This window comes from Aricia agestis, chromosome Z, assembly GCF_905147365.1.
Source record: "Aricia agestis chromosome Z, ilAriAges1.1, whole genome shotgun sequence".
Taxonomy (NCBI): Eukaryota; Metazoa; Arthropoda; class Insecta; order Lepidoptera; family Lycaenidae; genus Aricia; species Aricia agestis.
In genome coordinates, this window is record NC_056428.1 from 24,254,662 (window position 1) to 24,272,470 (window position 17,809).

Here is a 17,809-nt window from a genome sequence, read left to right on the forward strand (position 1 = left end):
AAAATCAAATAAAATTTCTACAACATTTAACTTTTCTATACTAATTAAAATACAACATTGATACAACGCTAATTTATCTAGGATAAAAATTTTAAAGAGCAGATCACTACTTTGATGCGTTCGCATTACAGATTCGTGCAAAAATAATAATTATTATATAATATTTATTCATTATTCTAAGATAGTTATTTTCTGGAACCGTCCAGAGGTCTTAGGCTGACCGCAAACGCACGTTTTCCGTATTCGATATACGAATTCGTTTTCCGTATTCGGAATTACGTGCGTTTTCGGCCAGCCTTAGGTAGAAATGTCTCTATTTCAAGGCGTTGACTGGTTAATAATAATATTTTGACGCTAACAAATCAATAGCGCTAGTGAATCGATAAACCTCCTGTCGAAAAACCTTAGAAACCGGTCATAGCTCGATTGAGTACTTCTTTGTCACCCTTTAATTCCGGCAAAGATATAATCTGAGTTTATTCCTAAAACCCCTTTTATGTTATGTTGCCCCTGCAATCTAACAATTTTAATGTCCCAAAACAGGTATGAAAATATAACAACTATTTTAAATAATAATAAAAAACTACTTTCATCTACATTTCGTTCTATTATTAGTCGCACAGAACTATTCCTTGACCTATACACGGAAATAATGAGATACCCCGGCATTAAAACAGTTATTAGTTATTATGATAGTGGTAAATTATTTAATTGCGACGGCAAAAACTTAATTGTCAAAATCAAAGTGTATGTCACTTACTAATAACAACATTGACTCAACAAAGGCATTTTAAAAAGCAGATGTAATTCACACCTCACACAGAAAACACGCATATCACTAATTACTAATTTAAGACTTCAGTTCACTTCTCCTGCAAGTGCGCACATTTACGGGGAAGAAAACGTTTAATTCAATGAGGGTGGCCAGAACTAAGAACATGGCGTACATGGCCAAGCAGGCTCTTCCTACTGCTGCATCCAGCTTGAACTTGTTAAACCAGAAGGTGAGGTACAGGAGCAGCAGAGTCGACAGTAACGATATCGCCGAATATTCCAATCCCATCGAATTTATTTTCACCTAATAAAAGAAGAAATATTATACACACGAAATAATGAAAATATTAAACGCGAGCACAAAAAATGTTAAAATTTGACTATAGTGATTTCTCAAAAGACTTTAAAATAAATAAATTACGAGTTACTTTAAATTAATATTCTAAGACAATTACAATATATACTTTCCCAAGAAATCATACATAGTCAAATTTTGGGGCCCATGTCGCAAAGCCAAAAAACAATCGCCCGGCAAACAACAATCGCAAATTTCGTTACAAATAAAATCTAACCCAATAATTTCCTGGTTCAGCAGGCGTGAGTGAAGCTTTGATTAGCCATGGTAAACCTAAACATAGCAGAATATCAAAGGTATTTGATCCAATTGAATTGCTTATCCCCATAGAGCCATGACCTGGAAATGAGAAATATATTTATATTGAAAAATCTATAATAATAATAAAAAAAATCTGACGGTAATGTTTTCATACTTACCCTGCTTAGCCACAATCACACTTGAAACTGCTTCTGGTACGGAGGTACCAGCAGCGAGAAATGTAATACCCATCACTGAATCCGGAATCATTAAAGTGTCACCTAAAATAAAATAGAATGTTAGTAATGTAAACAATAAAATATTGAGGCTTTAATATTTTTTATCTTATAAATAAAACATGGAACCTTACCGATTATAGTTATCATCCAAGCAACAACATATGACAATGAACCAATCCAAACTATGCACATGATGAATGTCAGTGGGAACCAATTTTTAAAACGTGGTTTTTCACAATCTGGGATCGTAAACAAGTATACCAAATGGATAGGCCAGGTAATTATCCATGTTGCCTGAAATCACACATTGAAACACATTGAGGAATAAAGAAAACTTTAAAATTACATTCACTAATTTCAAACTGCTAAACATTTTATCCAGTACAATCTATAACATATTCATACTGCAATATCTTATATCTTTAAACAAGCAATTCTTGTATATATAATATGTAATTGGAATCTTTTAATCGACTCCAACGATTTTCATGAAATTTAGTATATAGGGAGTTTTGGGGGCGATAAATCGATCTAGCTAGGAATCATTTTTAGAAAATATCATTTTATTCATGTTTTATCGAATACCGAGCAAAGCTCGGTCTAATAGCCATTGATATTTAACGACGTATTTTTAGCGACTTTCGCTAACTTTGAGAAAATAGAGATTAAAATTATTAACCTTAGTAATAGCGCTTCTTCCAGAAGGCCATTTCCATAGAGAATGTTCGTATTCATCTGCAGCCTCTTTATTACCCTCTTCAATGTTCACTTGGTTGATTTCATCTTGAAGGGCAATTTCATTATCTATCTTAGGAATATGTTCATCATTTGTGATTTGATCTTCATCAAAGCCCTTGTTATCTACCGCCTTCTTTTCACTTACATCAGAATATAAGATAGCGACAGTTTTTATATTTCCATTTTGTTGATGATGATCTCCATCAGCCCTGTTGTTTATAGATTTTGGATCTGAAAGAAATATTAGTGATGTATCAAACCTTGTAATCTAATCATAGTGTATTTGATTTGCAAGATACCTTTTTCAACCGCAACATCACTTTCTGATTTTTCGTCATCCTTCTTCATCATATTCGATACACATTTCCAGCTTCCTGAAATCAATATATAGCGGTTAATACTTCTTTCCCTTGAACATGTTTGTGTATTTTAATTATAATGATTGCGCCTACAGTATATTATGTGTACCATCCTTAATGCTTAAATATTATTTATATGCCGACCAACGACCCTGCAGTTTCTTTTTGATTCTAATAATTATTATGTAATATGTTGTGTACGTATTTTTTTCTGAGTAAAGAATAGGTAGTAAGTACTAAAAGCTTAAAGAGCTGTTATTCTCTTTTAATGTTTTCTAAAAAAAAATATGTAGTTGTGGTTTTTTTTTACCTTTGGCAAAGTTCTGTATTGACTTGTCGTAGTACATGATGCAGATATAAACTCCGTAGAGTAAGACCAGCAAAAATGCTTCATACCACTGAACATATTCATCGTGCATTATACAGATAAGTATGGATACAGTTATTCCGTAAGCAAGACAATCCCGCGTCAGAGGCCACCAATCAAGTGGAACAACCTGAAAATATTAAATTACTTCATTTTTATCTTCGATTCCACAAAAAGTTTTTTATGTATTTGCTATATAATAGGTTGCTTTGGTAAAAATAATTTCTATAAATAATCAAAAGAATAAGGATAGAAAAGTAAAAACTTGCATTCTATAGATAATAATCCCCTCTACATAATTACAGTATGTATAAGTACATATTATTCTAATTTTTTTTTGAAGTTTTCAAGACACACCCAAAAAGCAAGTAAAAAACTCCAACCTTTATTTTCAACTCTTTTAACCGCGGTTAAAAGTTCACCTTACGACATTCGCGAAGCAATTTAATCAAAGATTCACTCACCATTCCTGCTCCGATTCCACAGCAGGCGGCCACTGCGAGGATATTGAAAACGGCTGACCCCACGATGGTCCCAACGCCGATGTCTCCCTCAGTGATGAAGGTCCCAATGACGTTGACGAACAGCTCTGGTGCTGACGTAGCAGCTGCCATGAATGTAGCACCAGCTACGTCGTTCGTCATGTTTAGTGCTGAAAAGTAGACAATTAGAAATTAGGTCCTGACTACATTATGAATCCGAAAATGTGTTCGTCTATAGCTGCTACCTCTTTAAACTAAAACTGCCAAATAATTGATGAGATTTGGAAAAGACATTTTTCGTCTTAGAATGTCTCCCTGTGATAAAAGAAGTGTGGGCAACGTTTAGTGATAGCATTAGTGGAGTTGAAATGGAATTTGCAAGATATACTCATAAAGATTATAACATACTAGCTGTTGCCCGCGACTTCGTCCGCGTGGACTTCAGTTTATAACGCGCGATGTCAACAAAATTGGTGTCAAAAGCTTTTATAAAAAAACCCTGGTCAATAATTAAATAATTAAATCAATACAGCTGTGCAGTGTGCACACAATAAGTATTTCATTTTTTATATTAAACTTTATATTTTTTGCCAAATTTTAAAGCTTATTTAGCCCCCCAATTACACAACTTTACCCACAAACTATTTATCATTGATAGGTTTAAGGTTACGTCACTGCACAGATAAAGTACTGAGTTATTTAATACCGTAGAATAGATATAACAATCGAAAAAAATCTAAACTTAAATGTAAGATGATACCACCTCTTATAGAAAGACTTTTAAGCAAGCGTCAGCGCGATGTAGAAGACGCACGGTGCCATCTATTATGAATTTTTGGAACTAACTTAATTTGAACAAATTTAAGCATTTTCACCCCCTTACAACCCTTTTTTTCAGTAAAAAAGTAGACTATGTCCTTCCTCAGGCTTTAGACTATTTGTATACAAAATTTCATTACAATCGGTTCGGTAGTTTAGGTAGGCGTTTGGCGTGAAAGCGAGACTGACAAACAGACAGACAGACAGAGATACTTTCGCATTTATAATATTAGTATAGATTATGTGCACATTGCACAGCTGTTTTTGGGTATTTTGATTAATTAAGGGCCGCGCTACACCGGAATGGCAGCAGCGAGGCGAGCCCTTTCAGCGCTGCCATTCCGGTGTAGCGCGGCCCTAAGAACTTTTTAAAACCCTGGTAAGTACCACTTACCAGGGTTTTAAAAAGTTTTTGAATTTGACACAAATTTTGTTGACACCGCGCGCTATAAACTAAAGTCCACGCGGACGAAGTCCCGGGCAACAGCTAGTTATGAATAAAAACAATATAATATAATAAAGTAGGTATGATTAGTTCTGTTACAATAATGAAGTAAAAAATAAAACGCCATCTGTTTTCATATATTAGAATTAAAATGTTGATTGCATTGATATGTTTTCTGGATGGAATATAGGCCAACACGGTACACTCGAACTCCTTTATTTTAGAGCGCCTTCTGTTGTCAACTTGTCACATATATTAGAAATGCAGTAGGAGTTCTATAAGATAAGATAGATTGATTATTATTATACCAAGTGATAATATTATTAAACATTATATTCTAACGTATTAAAAACTATAAACAAAAACATAAATAACTAATAAGTATGATTAGTTCTCTGTTACAATGAAGTAAAAAATAAAACGTCATCTGTTGAATCGTATTAGAACTAAAATATTCATTGCATCGATATATTTCTGGATTTTTTATAATATTATACATAAAATATATTTAAGATTTTTGAAATATTATTTTAATACACATCCAAGACCCAGGAACATTGAAAACTATTTGTCCGCCTGCGGGACTCGAACCCAGGACCCCCGGGATGAGCGCTGGCCACGCGCAATGCGCATTAATTTTCATTGATATTTTCATGGAAATAAGATATATTCCCACATCAAAATGTAGCCTATGTCCTTTCTCAGACTCTAGAATAACTGTGTACAAAATTTCATTGCAATCGGTTCAGTAGTTTTGGCGTGAAAGCGAGACAGACAGAGATACTTTCGCATTTATAATATTAGTATGGAAGTATGGATTTAAGATCATACAATACCAGAAATTCTCTGCTACTATCAAATACGGTATGAACAATCACTCACCAGTGCATATCCGATCGACAGCAGGCACGAAGAACTTGTCACAGACGACAGCCAGCGCGACGAAAAGATAGATGGAGATGAAGGCGTGGAGGACGATAGCGCCATGCTGCCTCTGGAGCTCCGTGAACAGACCCGCGGGGAAGTCATCGATGGCCGGCGGTGTGCAGTTGCGGACGTAAACGTCTGTAATTGGATGATCGTCTATTAAATAAATGTTCCACGGTCACGGCACAGCGACTAAACAGCTGGGACTATTATTATATCCTTTCCCAAGGTGTACCTTAAGGCAATGTTCCGCAAAAGGTATGCTGTGGCACACTGGTGTACCGTGTTCAGTTGGTGTGCCTCAAAAAACGACATTTTACCTATAGACATATAGGAATATATGTCTATAGGTAAAATGGAATCGACTTCCAAACAAGGAGGAGGTTATACATATATATCAGCTATATGTATTTTTACAGCCCGCTTCACGCTGATTAATTTCTGGTGTACTTATCTTTGTAAGGTACACCATGGGAAAGGAAGGAAGCTAAAATAGAGTTTTAGAAAAAAATACATATAGCTGAATATATATGTATAACCTCCTCCTTGTTTGGAAGTGGATTCCAGCGGGATTTTATTTTGCGAGTACGACATCGCCGACAGCCGCTACGAGTAGTTATTTATACTAACTTAAATATCGTTCCTTAGTATTATGTCCTAAATTCTTTCCCAAATCTCGAGGTTTAAGAATAGTCTTAAACTTTATTTCCAAAGAAGCTCCTGATACTCCAGAACATTGTACCGCAAGTAGGTGAGATATTACTAGGGTACATGGACGGTCTATAGCCACAAATACTCGTTCAATTGGTACATAATACGATCGGGAGATAGCGTTACGAGTGCACACTCACTTGCTGTCCGATCCTATTAGAGATGCGAAATTGCTTTTCTACTATCTTCTGAGGAATTGATATTAATACGTATACTACTGATAAGACTGGGTACTTACTGAAAATAAATTTTAGATTCCACTTCGTTTGATTCAAAAAAAATATGGCTGCTATGTCAGCAACCTACCTTGATGTTTTTAATAATGAGTGTCTATTTCAGATATAGTTTAACTGGCTATCTCAGCGTACCTTTCTAAGGCTACCCATTAAAAGTAAATCTGATTTGGACACTTGGATCGAATTTTATTTACGAAGATTGATGATGAAAGCAAAAAAAACTCGCATGATCGACTTCATTGTCGTATTAATTAAGTGTTTGTCACTTGTTTCTATGAATACTAAATCATATTGTATGCTCATTATATCAGTAATATATGCGCGCACGCAAATTATAGATTTGTGAATACATTCTAACTTCATAATATTTCACATATCGATATCAATACATACGACTGATTAATAAAAAAAAAATGTTATAATCACAAAAGTAACTGCATCCAATTGACTATAATCATTCTGTTCCACGAAGATAATGATTGTTGAATGACAATTATACTAGCAAAGCAGTCCTCATCATTGACTTACAAGGTATCTAAGATAAGAGCACAGCTATGAGTTAATTCATCAAGCCCCATACGGTCACCGGTGACCGAGACACAATAGAAATTCTATTGTGTTTCGTTTTTTCACGATCGACGGGTAACTTTAAATTATTTATAATGACAATCAATAAAAATTACCGTAGTGAAATCTTAGTAAAATCAAATTTAGTGAATTATTTAGTTTTAAAGCAACTACAGTGTGTTTGTGTAAACACCATTATCCTTGAAACCATCAAATGAGACCGTCAAAATGAACAACTTTTTCTATGAGAACGGATACCCGGATCGGCAATTTGTATGGGTATGAAGACGGATTTTTTTGAGTTCCCAGCATTGTTCTGAAAGAAAAAGTTGTTCATTTTGACGGTCTCATTTGATAGTTTCCTTGAAACGGTGTTTACACAAACACATTGTAGAGTTTTTTAACAGTATATCTTATACTAAAATAATATCCATCTCAGAATTCGATTGACACATTGATAACGACATCGCGGTCTTTGCTGCTTTTAATAACACTTCGAAGGGTATAATCCCATTCCCTATGTTTCCCCATATCAACTGATTTACCGGCTAGCGATCCACGTTTTCACCTCTACTTCACACTTACAAACGCCTCGTAGGGCAATTCGTATCTATTCTCCGTAAATTACCTAGCAACTTTGTTGCCTTCACCGTTGCGTAATGCTTTATCCTACGTTCGTTGGCCTTTGATACTTATTGATCTCACTACTATTACCTACTCAAAAGGATTTTTGATTAACGAATTAACACCACCAATAAAATTGCTAATTTATAATATATTCGAACTCCTAGGACTCCGGAGCGAAGAAGCAAGTCAATACTGCGCTCTCAAACTGCTGCCTCAAACTTTGAGAAATGATAAGAAATATTATTATAGGGAGAATTCGGGGCCCTGCCCTCATAATTTTTGAGTTCGAGTTTGAAAAAATACGTTGTTTTTTGGCGGTTCATATTATTGTTTATACAAATCCCGAAAGCACTAACTAAATCAACTACCAAGAATTAGTGGGAATGGCTTGCCTACCTACTGAAGAATAGAAATAGGAAGAGTCCACCAAGTCTTCCTATACATGGCGTACGCAACACATTTTCTAATAAACGTCGGTGGATGATAAACAAACAGACTAACATCCTGCACTTTAAAAACGCTCCGACTAATAACGAGTCAACAAGTAAATTGACTGAAATTACCATCGCAAAGAACTGCTTAACCAGGTTACATTCGCTACCGTAGAATATTTGACAGTTCACACATAATATGTGAATTGAGCAATGAGCATAGCACAGAACGACACGGTACCAAAAACTCTGGCACTTACTTAAATTCCTCACTCTAACAAGGAATACCTATATAAATTTTTATAATGTTTGTCCAGCCAAATGTTTTTGCTTATAGCAAAAACATTTGGCTGGACAATGCGCGAACCCTATTGATACAGGAGTAAAACTTATGAGTTCCAGAGACCAGAGCACTAACAGTCAAAATTAAAATACCAAATGGAACGTCGATAATTTTAGACTAAACGCTCAAGAGGGAAGTAGTTTGGGTAAACGCCGTTTAATTGAGGGCATTTAGCGACGATTATTCGCCAAAGTAGTGCACAAGGGCTAAGACATTATGGTATCAGTAGTTGAGCTAATAAGGACATTATCCAGTGCGTGTCTCGCTTCATTCATCGGCCAGCAAAGGAAATTGACAGATGAAAGACCGCAGGAAATACGAATTAAGCCCTCTTCGATAAGTTCTTTCTACACGTTTGTTTACTTAATACTTTTAGAGTTTTGAACCCTTAACTTATGACATTTTTTTAATTAATGGCCGGTTTACTTTATACCAAACAAAATTACATTATTCCCCCCCCCTTTAGATATTAATTTTATTATACACAATCTGTAAAAATTTCAGAAGTCTAGCTATAGCGGTTCTTGAGGTACAGTCTGGAGACACACAGACGCACGGACAGACGGACAGACAACGAAGTCTTAGTAATAGGAATAAGGGTAAAGACGGGACGTCTTTACCCTTTGGGTACGGAACCCTAAAAACAAGTAAATGTCCGTATGTTACAAAATGTCAGTTATCGTGTTCTTCAACTCAGGTCTTCAATTATGTTATACTGGTTACGTTAAAATATTGTTAATGTAGAAAAAAAGTCTTACTGGTTTAAAAAAAACATACATACATATATAGATCTACAGAATGTAACAAAAATAAGTGATAATACTTTAGGGTGTGTACGTGTTCCTTGTAGAGAGTTCACTGTGAAAATAGCAGCGCTGAAAGACCAAAAATTTTTTTCATTTTTGTATGGGGAAACTCGTGTGGCTCGGGCCCTTGCCCATACAAAAGTGAAAAAAAAAATCATCTTTCACAGTGAACTCTACAAAAAACACGAACACACCCTAAAGTATTATCACTTATTTTTATTACACACTGTATATTATTAGTGGTGACTGGTGACATATAACTGGTCTTCACGCAGCACCAGTATAGACAGTAAACAAAGTGTTGTTTTACATTTGACCACGTTTCTGTCAATATTCTGATATGACGTGTGCAACAGTCGGGTTATCAATTACTCTATGTGCTAGTAGCGCCCTCTGCTCCGTCCTTGGTATATTCCCTGTTGTCTAACTGGCAACCATACCAATAATTCCAATAGAATGAGGGTAACTTACATTTTTGATATAAAAATATAACAAACTTAATTATTGTTTAATTGTCTGTAAGCGGGTCTAACTAGACGATCAATTTTATTGCACAATATCACGTCGTATTGTACAATTTTATTGACCGTCTATAGGATTTATAATATTGGAAGCGCCCGCCTTTCAATTTTATCCTACTAATCCTACTAATATTATAAAGGCGAAAGTTTGTTTGGATGTATGGATGCTTGTTACTCTTTCACGCAAAAACTACTGAACGGATTTTAATGAAACTTTACAATAATATAGCTTATAAAGCTTATACATCAGAATAACACATAGGCTACAATTTTAACCGACTTTCAAAATGGGGGAGGTGTTATGTTCATTTTTTTATGTTCAACGATTATTCCGCCGTTTGTTAACCGATTTTCAAAATTTTTCTTTTGGTATATAGGGTATCATCACAATTTGGTATTATTTTCACAAAAGTGGTGATCTGATGAAGGATCCATAAGTAATCGAGGGAACTCCTCAAAATTTATAGGAAAACATGTGGTGACTTCGGTTTTGTGAGAAGTATTCTAAGCATATGCTACCAACAAGTAAGATTTTGCACCGAGGTATACCTGGTATACCGTGCTCAGAAGGTGCTGAGAGAACTCCTGATTCTTTATAGATACAAGTTTGGGAGTTTAGGCGTTGTTTTAGGAACGGAAAGCATATGCTACTATGCAAATTACATTCATCATCATCATCTCTACATATATTTATTCTTCTATGTCTCTACCATATTATACTATGCATCGTATCATGATTATGAGCCTATTATGATCCTGTTATTGGTACTTTTCATAGTCTTTTAGATCGAGACTCGAGTTTGTCAAGCAATAATTTAAAAAATATACTAATATTATAAACCTGAAGAGTATGTTTGCTTGAACGCGCTAATCTCAGGAACTACAGGTCCGATTTAAAAACTTATTTCAGTGTTACATAGCTCATTTATCGAGTAAGGCTATAGGCTATATATTATCACGCTAAGACTAATACGACCGAACTCCTGGGAAAAACGGGGTTAATATTAGAAAGGGTTTATCTCACGTACTACTGGAGCAATTTTTATGGCAATATTTGGCACAGTTAAAGAGTAGGTCACGTGAAGGAAGTAAGTAGCTATTTTTATGGGAAAATGTACGGTTTCCGTAAAATTCCTAATTATCGCGGGCGAAGCCGCGCGGGACATCTAGTTGTCAAATAAATTGTTCAATAAAATATTGTTCAATAAGTATTATAGGTCTAGGGGCCCTAACACATGGTGTGAAACAATTTGTTAAGCTTTGCTTCTACGAGGAAAGCGAAGCGTATAATCTTACAAAATTACACACCATAAAAAGTTTTAGAAAAACCAGCCAATTGCGTGTCGGGCCACGCGCAATATCTATAGGGTTCCGTAGTAACTAGTACCGCTAATTTTTGAAATTTTTTGTATGGTCAATAAATGTACCATCGAGGAAGTTGATTCCTATGAAATTGACAGACCAACGATATTTGGTCGAATATGTCAAATCAATGTTAATTGTGATCTGTCAGCTGGGTTTGACGTAACGCAACCAAACTACTTAGGTCCCCGATTTGCATAGGAATTAACTTCTCTGATAGTACATATTTTATAACGTGTTTTACACTACTAACAACATCATCTCAGTTACTTTCAAAGGAATTTGAACGAAAAGTTCCTTTACAATATTTCGCCGAATGCATTTTTTTTAGTTGATCCATTATTATTACTCCAGTACCTGGATGACCGAGCTTTGCTCGGTATAGCAAACACTCATTGACTTCGTGTTATTTAATAACGCCATCTGCTGGTCGTTAAAACAATTAGTTGCTCACAAAATGTCATATTTTTCAGTTTATCGATTATCGATAAAACACGAATAAAAAGACATTTTCTGAAAATGATTCCTAGCTAGATCGATTTATCGCCCCCGAAACCCCCTATATACTATATTTCATTCAATCAGTATTCTTAGCCGTGATAGTTTTCCTTTTAAATTCAGCATATATTTCCTACTCCCGTGAATTTTTTCACATTTTCAGAACAAACGTTTAGCTGGTAGAAGGGCGGGACAATAATTTCTAACAATTTTTCCCACATCAAAACTTAATATTTTACAAATGGATCACTAAATCGGAAAATGATCTAGAAATACTCATTATATTTTTAAAAACCTATCCAACGACACCCCACACGACGCGATCGGGTGGACGTGAAAAAAATAATTCATCCCCGCTTGATGTGTAGGGGAGATACCATAAAAACAACAAAAATAATATTTTTTTAACATTTTATGTACCATTTTGACGGCATTATTAATGTGTGCATTCATACCAAATTACATCTTTATAGTCTCTGAGCAAAACCGCGGACAGACAGACGGACAGACGGACAGGCGGATGGAAAGACCGAAACTATAAGAGTTCCTTGTATACTACGGAACCCTAAAAATATAATGCGTAAATCAATCATAATTTCAACTTAATTTGTATTTATTTAATAACAACAAAAAATATTTAAGATCAGATTGTGGTTCAGTCATACACACACGCTATTATAAAATGGTTAAAGGTTGAGGCTAAAAGCATAAAGTTAATATACCTAGTGGAATAGAACCACGCAATGTTACTGATAGTGACATCTCTCTTGCTCAGGCCTTTGTTTCTCTATCCCGCTAGGTATATTAACTTTATGGGCTAAAGTCAATATATACTTGGTTGCAAATAAAGCTTTTGAAGTTTTGAAGTAAAGCCCTGTAAAGCTTTTAGCCATTTTGTAAAAATAAATACTTATATATTTTGTTTGTAATTATTTTTTGTGTAGTCAAACAATTTTGAACCTTGTCTGAATCCACAAAATTCGCTTATTTAGAAGTTCTTATTCGTTTATTTATCGCGCGAGAACCATACATTTTTCCGGAATAAAAAGTATCCTACGTCCTTTCCTGGGACTCAAAGTTTCAAGAAATTTTGGTACCTCCAAAATCGGTTCAGCGGTTTGGGTGCGAGAGGACAGAAGAGACAGACAGACAGGTAGACGGACAGACAGACACACTATCACATTTATAATATTAGTATTGATAATGGGTAATGTGACTTTGTGTAAATTGTCTTCTCAAAGATGAAGACGATTGTCAGTCAGTCTGAAATTTCACCAAACAAGACTTTTAAAAACACGAGAGGAAGAAATCTCTGTTATAGATTAGCAGACCTGATGAGTCATCTTTCTTTTTATCTATATTTTCATGTAAATATGTGCAACAAATTGTTAAAATAAATAAATAAAAATCGGCCAAGTGCGAGTCGCACTCGCGCAGGAAGGGTTCCTCACCGTAGAGCAAAAATAAGCCAAAAATTGTGTTTTTGTGTGCTGGGATTTTCCCTACCCTTCAATTTTTTTTTTATATAATTAGTATTTAAAGTACATGTACAATTATTAAGGGGGCGACTAACCCTAAAGTGTCGATTTTACAATTCATTTTTATACTTGAAAATAAGCGCCGAATTCTTTTATTTTCTAAACTTAGATACTACATTATATTTCCGAGAATTCGGTCTGAGCAAAAACACGATATCTTAACATTTTGTCGATAGAAAAAAATCACAAAGATGCGATTTTCACGAATTTTTCATTAATTGCCATAACCGTGCATTGAACTAAGTTAATATTTTAACACATTGTATAAAATTCTATCATTGAGAGATCGACCTAGCGGATTTTTAAAATGTTTTATATTTATCGAGTTATTGAATTTGAAATGAAATTGATTTTAAATTTGATTGAAAAACTAATTTGGCGATGATTCCGCGTCGTTCTTTTTCACCTGGCATATGAAAGACGGGCGTGAGTGTGAAGAGAGAAGGACGATCTTTGATTTTTGAGGCTAGTCGCCCTCTTAAGGCCTTAATGAAAATTTCGAGTGCCTACCTGCTGCCGTTATTCATAACAAGCAAAAAACAGCCAAAATTTAAGTTGTATGAGACCCCCCTTAAATATTATTTTATTTTTAGTATTTGTTGTTATAGCGGCAACAGAAATACATAATCTGTGAAAATTTCAGAAGTCTAGCTACAGCGGTTCTTGAGTTACAGCCTGGAGACAGACAGACAGACGGACAGACGGACGGACAGACAGACGGATAGACAGACGGACAGACATCGAAGTCTCAGTAAAAGGGTCCCGTTTTTACCCTTTGGGTACCGAACTCTAAAAATGACTTCTACCTCTTTCTGACTATTTCACTATTTAGGTATCACCCCAACGATCATTAAAGATCAACGATCAATATCTCTCTGTCGCACATGACCTTAACTGAGAACGGAACGGGCTCCAATTCGTTGCTCTAAAGAAAAACCGGCCAAGAGCGAATCCCGATGGCGCAATTAGGGTTTCGTACTACAACCGAATAGCACATAGGGCTGTCATGTATCACCTTTAAATGTTTTATATTTCTCAATCAAAAACTATGCTAGGTACTAGTAGATACCACAAAAATTATCAAGAGAAAGTAAACCCAACGTAAAAAATCTGACTAGGAGAGTTTTGCCAATATTACGGTTTTGTTACACATTAATTTCTTACTTGTTTGGACCCTCTTTTTGTTGGTTTTGAGTAGTATTTTCCTTGTCATTAGTCAATGCATTTAAAGTAACTAGATAATTCGCCCATCCCTTAAGTGTGCGATCTCCCTAAATCGCAAGACATAATATTTTAATTGTCGACACCGTTACATTCTAGACATTAAAGTTTTTAGCCTGGACCAAACGAGATTTTTTTAGTCTAGAAAGGAAATATGGAATATGGATACTTACGGTACCCTTAACTCTCAACAGTTACTAGAAAAGGTTGTTGTAGCCTGTTACTTGGTGAAATTTCTACAGATTATTGCGTTGGCAATAATTCATTCCAACCTATCATGTCAAACACGTAATAGTCATCGTCATCTTTGGCCTCATCAATTGATGTTAATAAAATTATCAGTTGTTAATTATAGATGGACGATTTATAGTGTTTTAACATTATCGTTGATTGTAGAGTGTAGACGCTTGCAGAGTTTTACTGGGTCAATTTCTACCACTATCCTTTCCTGAATTTGAAGATGGACTTTTAGTAATACCCTGTGGGAACATGGATATTGTAGCGGTATGAAATGCTTTATTGAAAGATAGACGCGCCTCAACGTCTTCTACATTTTTAGCAGGAACCAATATTTTATTTCATTATTTGAGCAAGTTTTAAGACCAATCACAGCTTATTATAGAGAAATAACAAACTGATGACGGGAGGCGGTCATCACTGCAAATAGAAACAACCAAAGACGAGATCCCATGATAAGGGTGGCTTATGGTAGGTATAATATCTTAAGGATGTACCTATATAACATTTATAAATTTAAAGATTCTGACCTAAATTCGAAATATATAGTAGAAGTAAACCTCCTGCATCGATTAATACCAAAAAATCAATACCTTACCGGCAAGTTATGTGAAATAATTAATTTTAAAATTTCCATTTATCATACGTAATTTTGGCCGGAAGTGTTACATTTTTTAGTATTCATCAGAATTGGGAACTTTGTATCAAAGATAAGCGGCTAAAAAACTGCTTATCAATTTATTTGTACGATTTGCAATTTTTTAAGCCCAAAACAAAGTGGGTTCACCGGTATTTCTGAGGAAATATTTAAAATTGAAATTGATGTAAACTTTCCTTCGAAGGGTGCGACAAAGCTTTAAACGAACGTGAGCGGGGCGCTGCTTTTAAAGAAGAGCTGTAAAAAAGTCGTTTTTGTATGATGGCAGCGTTAGTCCCTTTTTTCGCCACATTCATTTAAAGTTCTGTATTGCCGAGCTCTAGACTGCCATTTGCGGTAGTCAAATTACATATTTTTTTCAATAATAATTAAATATCAAATATTTCTTTAAAAATCTATTATAAAAAATCATTTTAGTTGATAATAAGTGTCTGGGTGTCCAATTATTACAGATTTAGTACTTTCGTAATTTAATTGGATGTACTACGGGGTTTGACCTTATATACATACTTAAAAGGCCCTCCACAAGTAATGAACCAGAGGCCGTAGCCAAATTCCTTTTCATTAAAAACGATGACGAAATTCGTTATCAAAATTGATGGGATTTGACATTAGTCTTCGCAAGCGAAATGTCATTTAACAATGACTGATGTCAAACTGCATACATTTTTATAACGAATTTCATCGTTTTTAACAAAAGATCCTTTGTCTTAAGGGGGTAGATGTGTCTATTCAAATTTAAAGACAGAAGCCTTATAAGACCGACCGAAGATGCCAAGGATCTCTAACCCTATAAAAATGGATTTGGTCGTTAAAATGGATTTGATAAAACTCTTAACACGAATTTGATCGAAATTTGAGCAACAAAGCAATGTAGTGGCAGCCCTGAAAGGCGAGCGGCGACCAATTGTCAATTGCGGACCGGATGAGGCGCTGAGTGTTGCCTCCCCCTGTACTAAGTTTAGGAACGACATACATCATTACGTCACATTTTCTTCAACGCATTTCACTATTTTACTACTAACTAGATCTCAGTGTCCTGTTCCTTTTATTGAAAAATGATCATCGCCGAGAGATTGGATTGTAGTTCCAAATTGTATTGAAAAGTATTAGAAATTTCATCACTAACGTACTCCTGCTTTGCTCTAGTTTAGATATACAACAGATTATATGAGAAAATTTGACAAAACATAAGGCAATCCACTTTTTTATCGATCAACTAAAAAACTATCATTTTAAATTAACTAAACTTTGCTACACAATCACTATTCGTTTCACCTTGATGTTCATTAAAATTAACGTAAAATTATTCTACACACACATGTTTATTAGCTTGGTAAAAAAACCAGTTCTGCTCAATAACATCCACAATATTTTTATGTTTGTAAACAATTAATTCTAATAAATTAGTTTTCGGAAAATACAAAAATTGACAAAACTACGCTGAATTCGTTATTTGTAAACAAACACAATAATAGTAATGATTGTATAGGAATTCGCATAATACATAATAGGGACTAACCACAAAAGTAGCTGCTATTCTATCAACAGGCACTGACAGTTAAGTATAATAATAAATTATTATATAGAAACAACCATATTAAGTAATGTTAATTTTGATCAAATCGCCTAATTAGTAAATTTGCTATTAATAAGAAAAATTAGTCAAAATTTATAAGTTTTGATCAAAGTTTCTCTCAACACGATTTAACAAGCACTTTAAAAAAAAATACATACAGCCGAACGTATTACCTCCTCTTTTTTGGAAGTCGGTCAAAAAGAAGGTACCACTTATCCCAAGAAGAATATTATACAATTACACATGCAAATTCGACCGCAGGAGCAGGACTTGAGCTAAAAATACCCAACACGGAATGATCGATGTCTACAGGATAATTGTTTAACCGGGGCTAGGCCTAATTACAAAAGGTGCGGCCCATTATATTCGACAAAAGGGGTCACGCCCGTGAGAACACATACCTGCTCCTCCCATACTTACTCCTCACAACACTTTCACCACACTCGGGATAACGTACCTCTATCTGAGGCGTTCATCTTTCACGAGTCGACCGGCCCCAGACTCAGAGGCATCCAAATGCCACAGCACCGCGCCACATAATGCGACCTGGGAGCTTGTCAAAAGAAGAATAAGTCAATTATACTCATACAATACGCTGCGGGCAGTCAGAATGATAGCGCGGTCCACTCCTTCCAAACCAGTTATTTATTTATATCTTTATCGAGTGTGGTTTAGATGGATTTTGAGTTTTGAGCACGTTTTCCCTGATATAAGTATCTAATAGAGTAA

General features: G+C 35.1%; 1 protein-coding gene across 2 annotated transcripts; it reads right to left on the reverse strand.

The window, feature by feature from the left end:
• Positions 1-237: 237 nt before the first annotated feature.
• LOC121739127 (sodium/potassium/calcium exchanger 3) lies at positions 238-17,628 on the reverse strand. Of its 2 annotated transcripts, none has more exons than XM_042131459.1 (10): positions 17,538-17,628; positions 5,701-5,883; positions 3,537-3,724; positions 3,016-3,202; positions 2,646-2,720; positions 2,288-2,577; positions 1,740-1,902; positions 1,549-1,650; positions 1,347-1,468; positions 238-1,078 (listed from the first exon to the last, which is right to left on the reverse strand). In XM_042131459.1, the coding sequence occupies exons 1-10, from the start codon at positions 17,554-17,556 to the stop codon at positions 851-853; spliced, it is 1,557 nt and encodes a 518-aa protein (XP_041987393.1). In that variant the 5' UTR covers positions 17,557-17,628; the 3' UTR covers positions 238-850. The 2 variants fall into 2 exon arrangements, with proteins under 2 accessions (XP_041987393.1, XP_041987394.1); XM_042131460.1 differs by lacking the exon at positions 17,538-17,628 and adding an exon at positions 17,482-17,535.
• Between the last annotated feature and the right edge of the window lie 181 nt (positions 17,629-17,809).

Excerpts from the sequence above, each read along its gene's own strand:
- LOC121739127 (XM_042131459.1), bottom strand. Across the intron at positions 2,578-2,645 it reads TGATGTTGCGGTTGAAAAAG|ATCCAAAATCTATAAACAAC; the intron begins GTATCTTGCAAA and ends TATTTCTTTCAG. Across the intron at positions 1,651-1,739 it reads TTGGATGATAACTATAATCG|GTGACACTTTAATGATTCCG; the intron begins GTAAGGTTCCAT and ends ATTTTATTTTAG.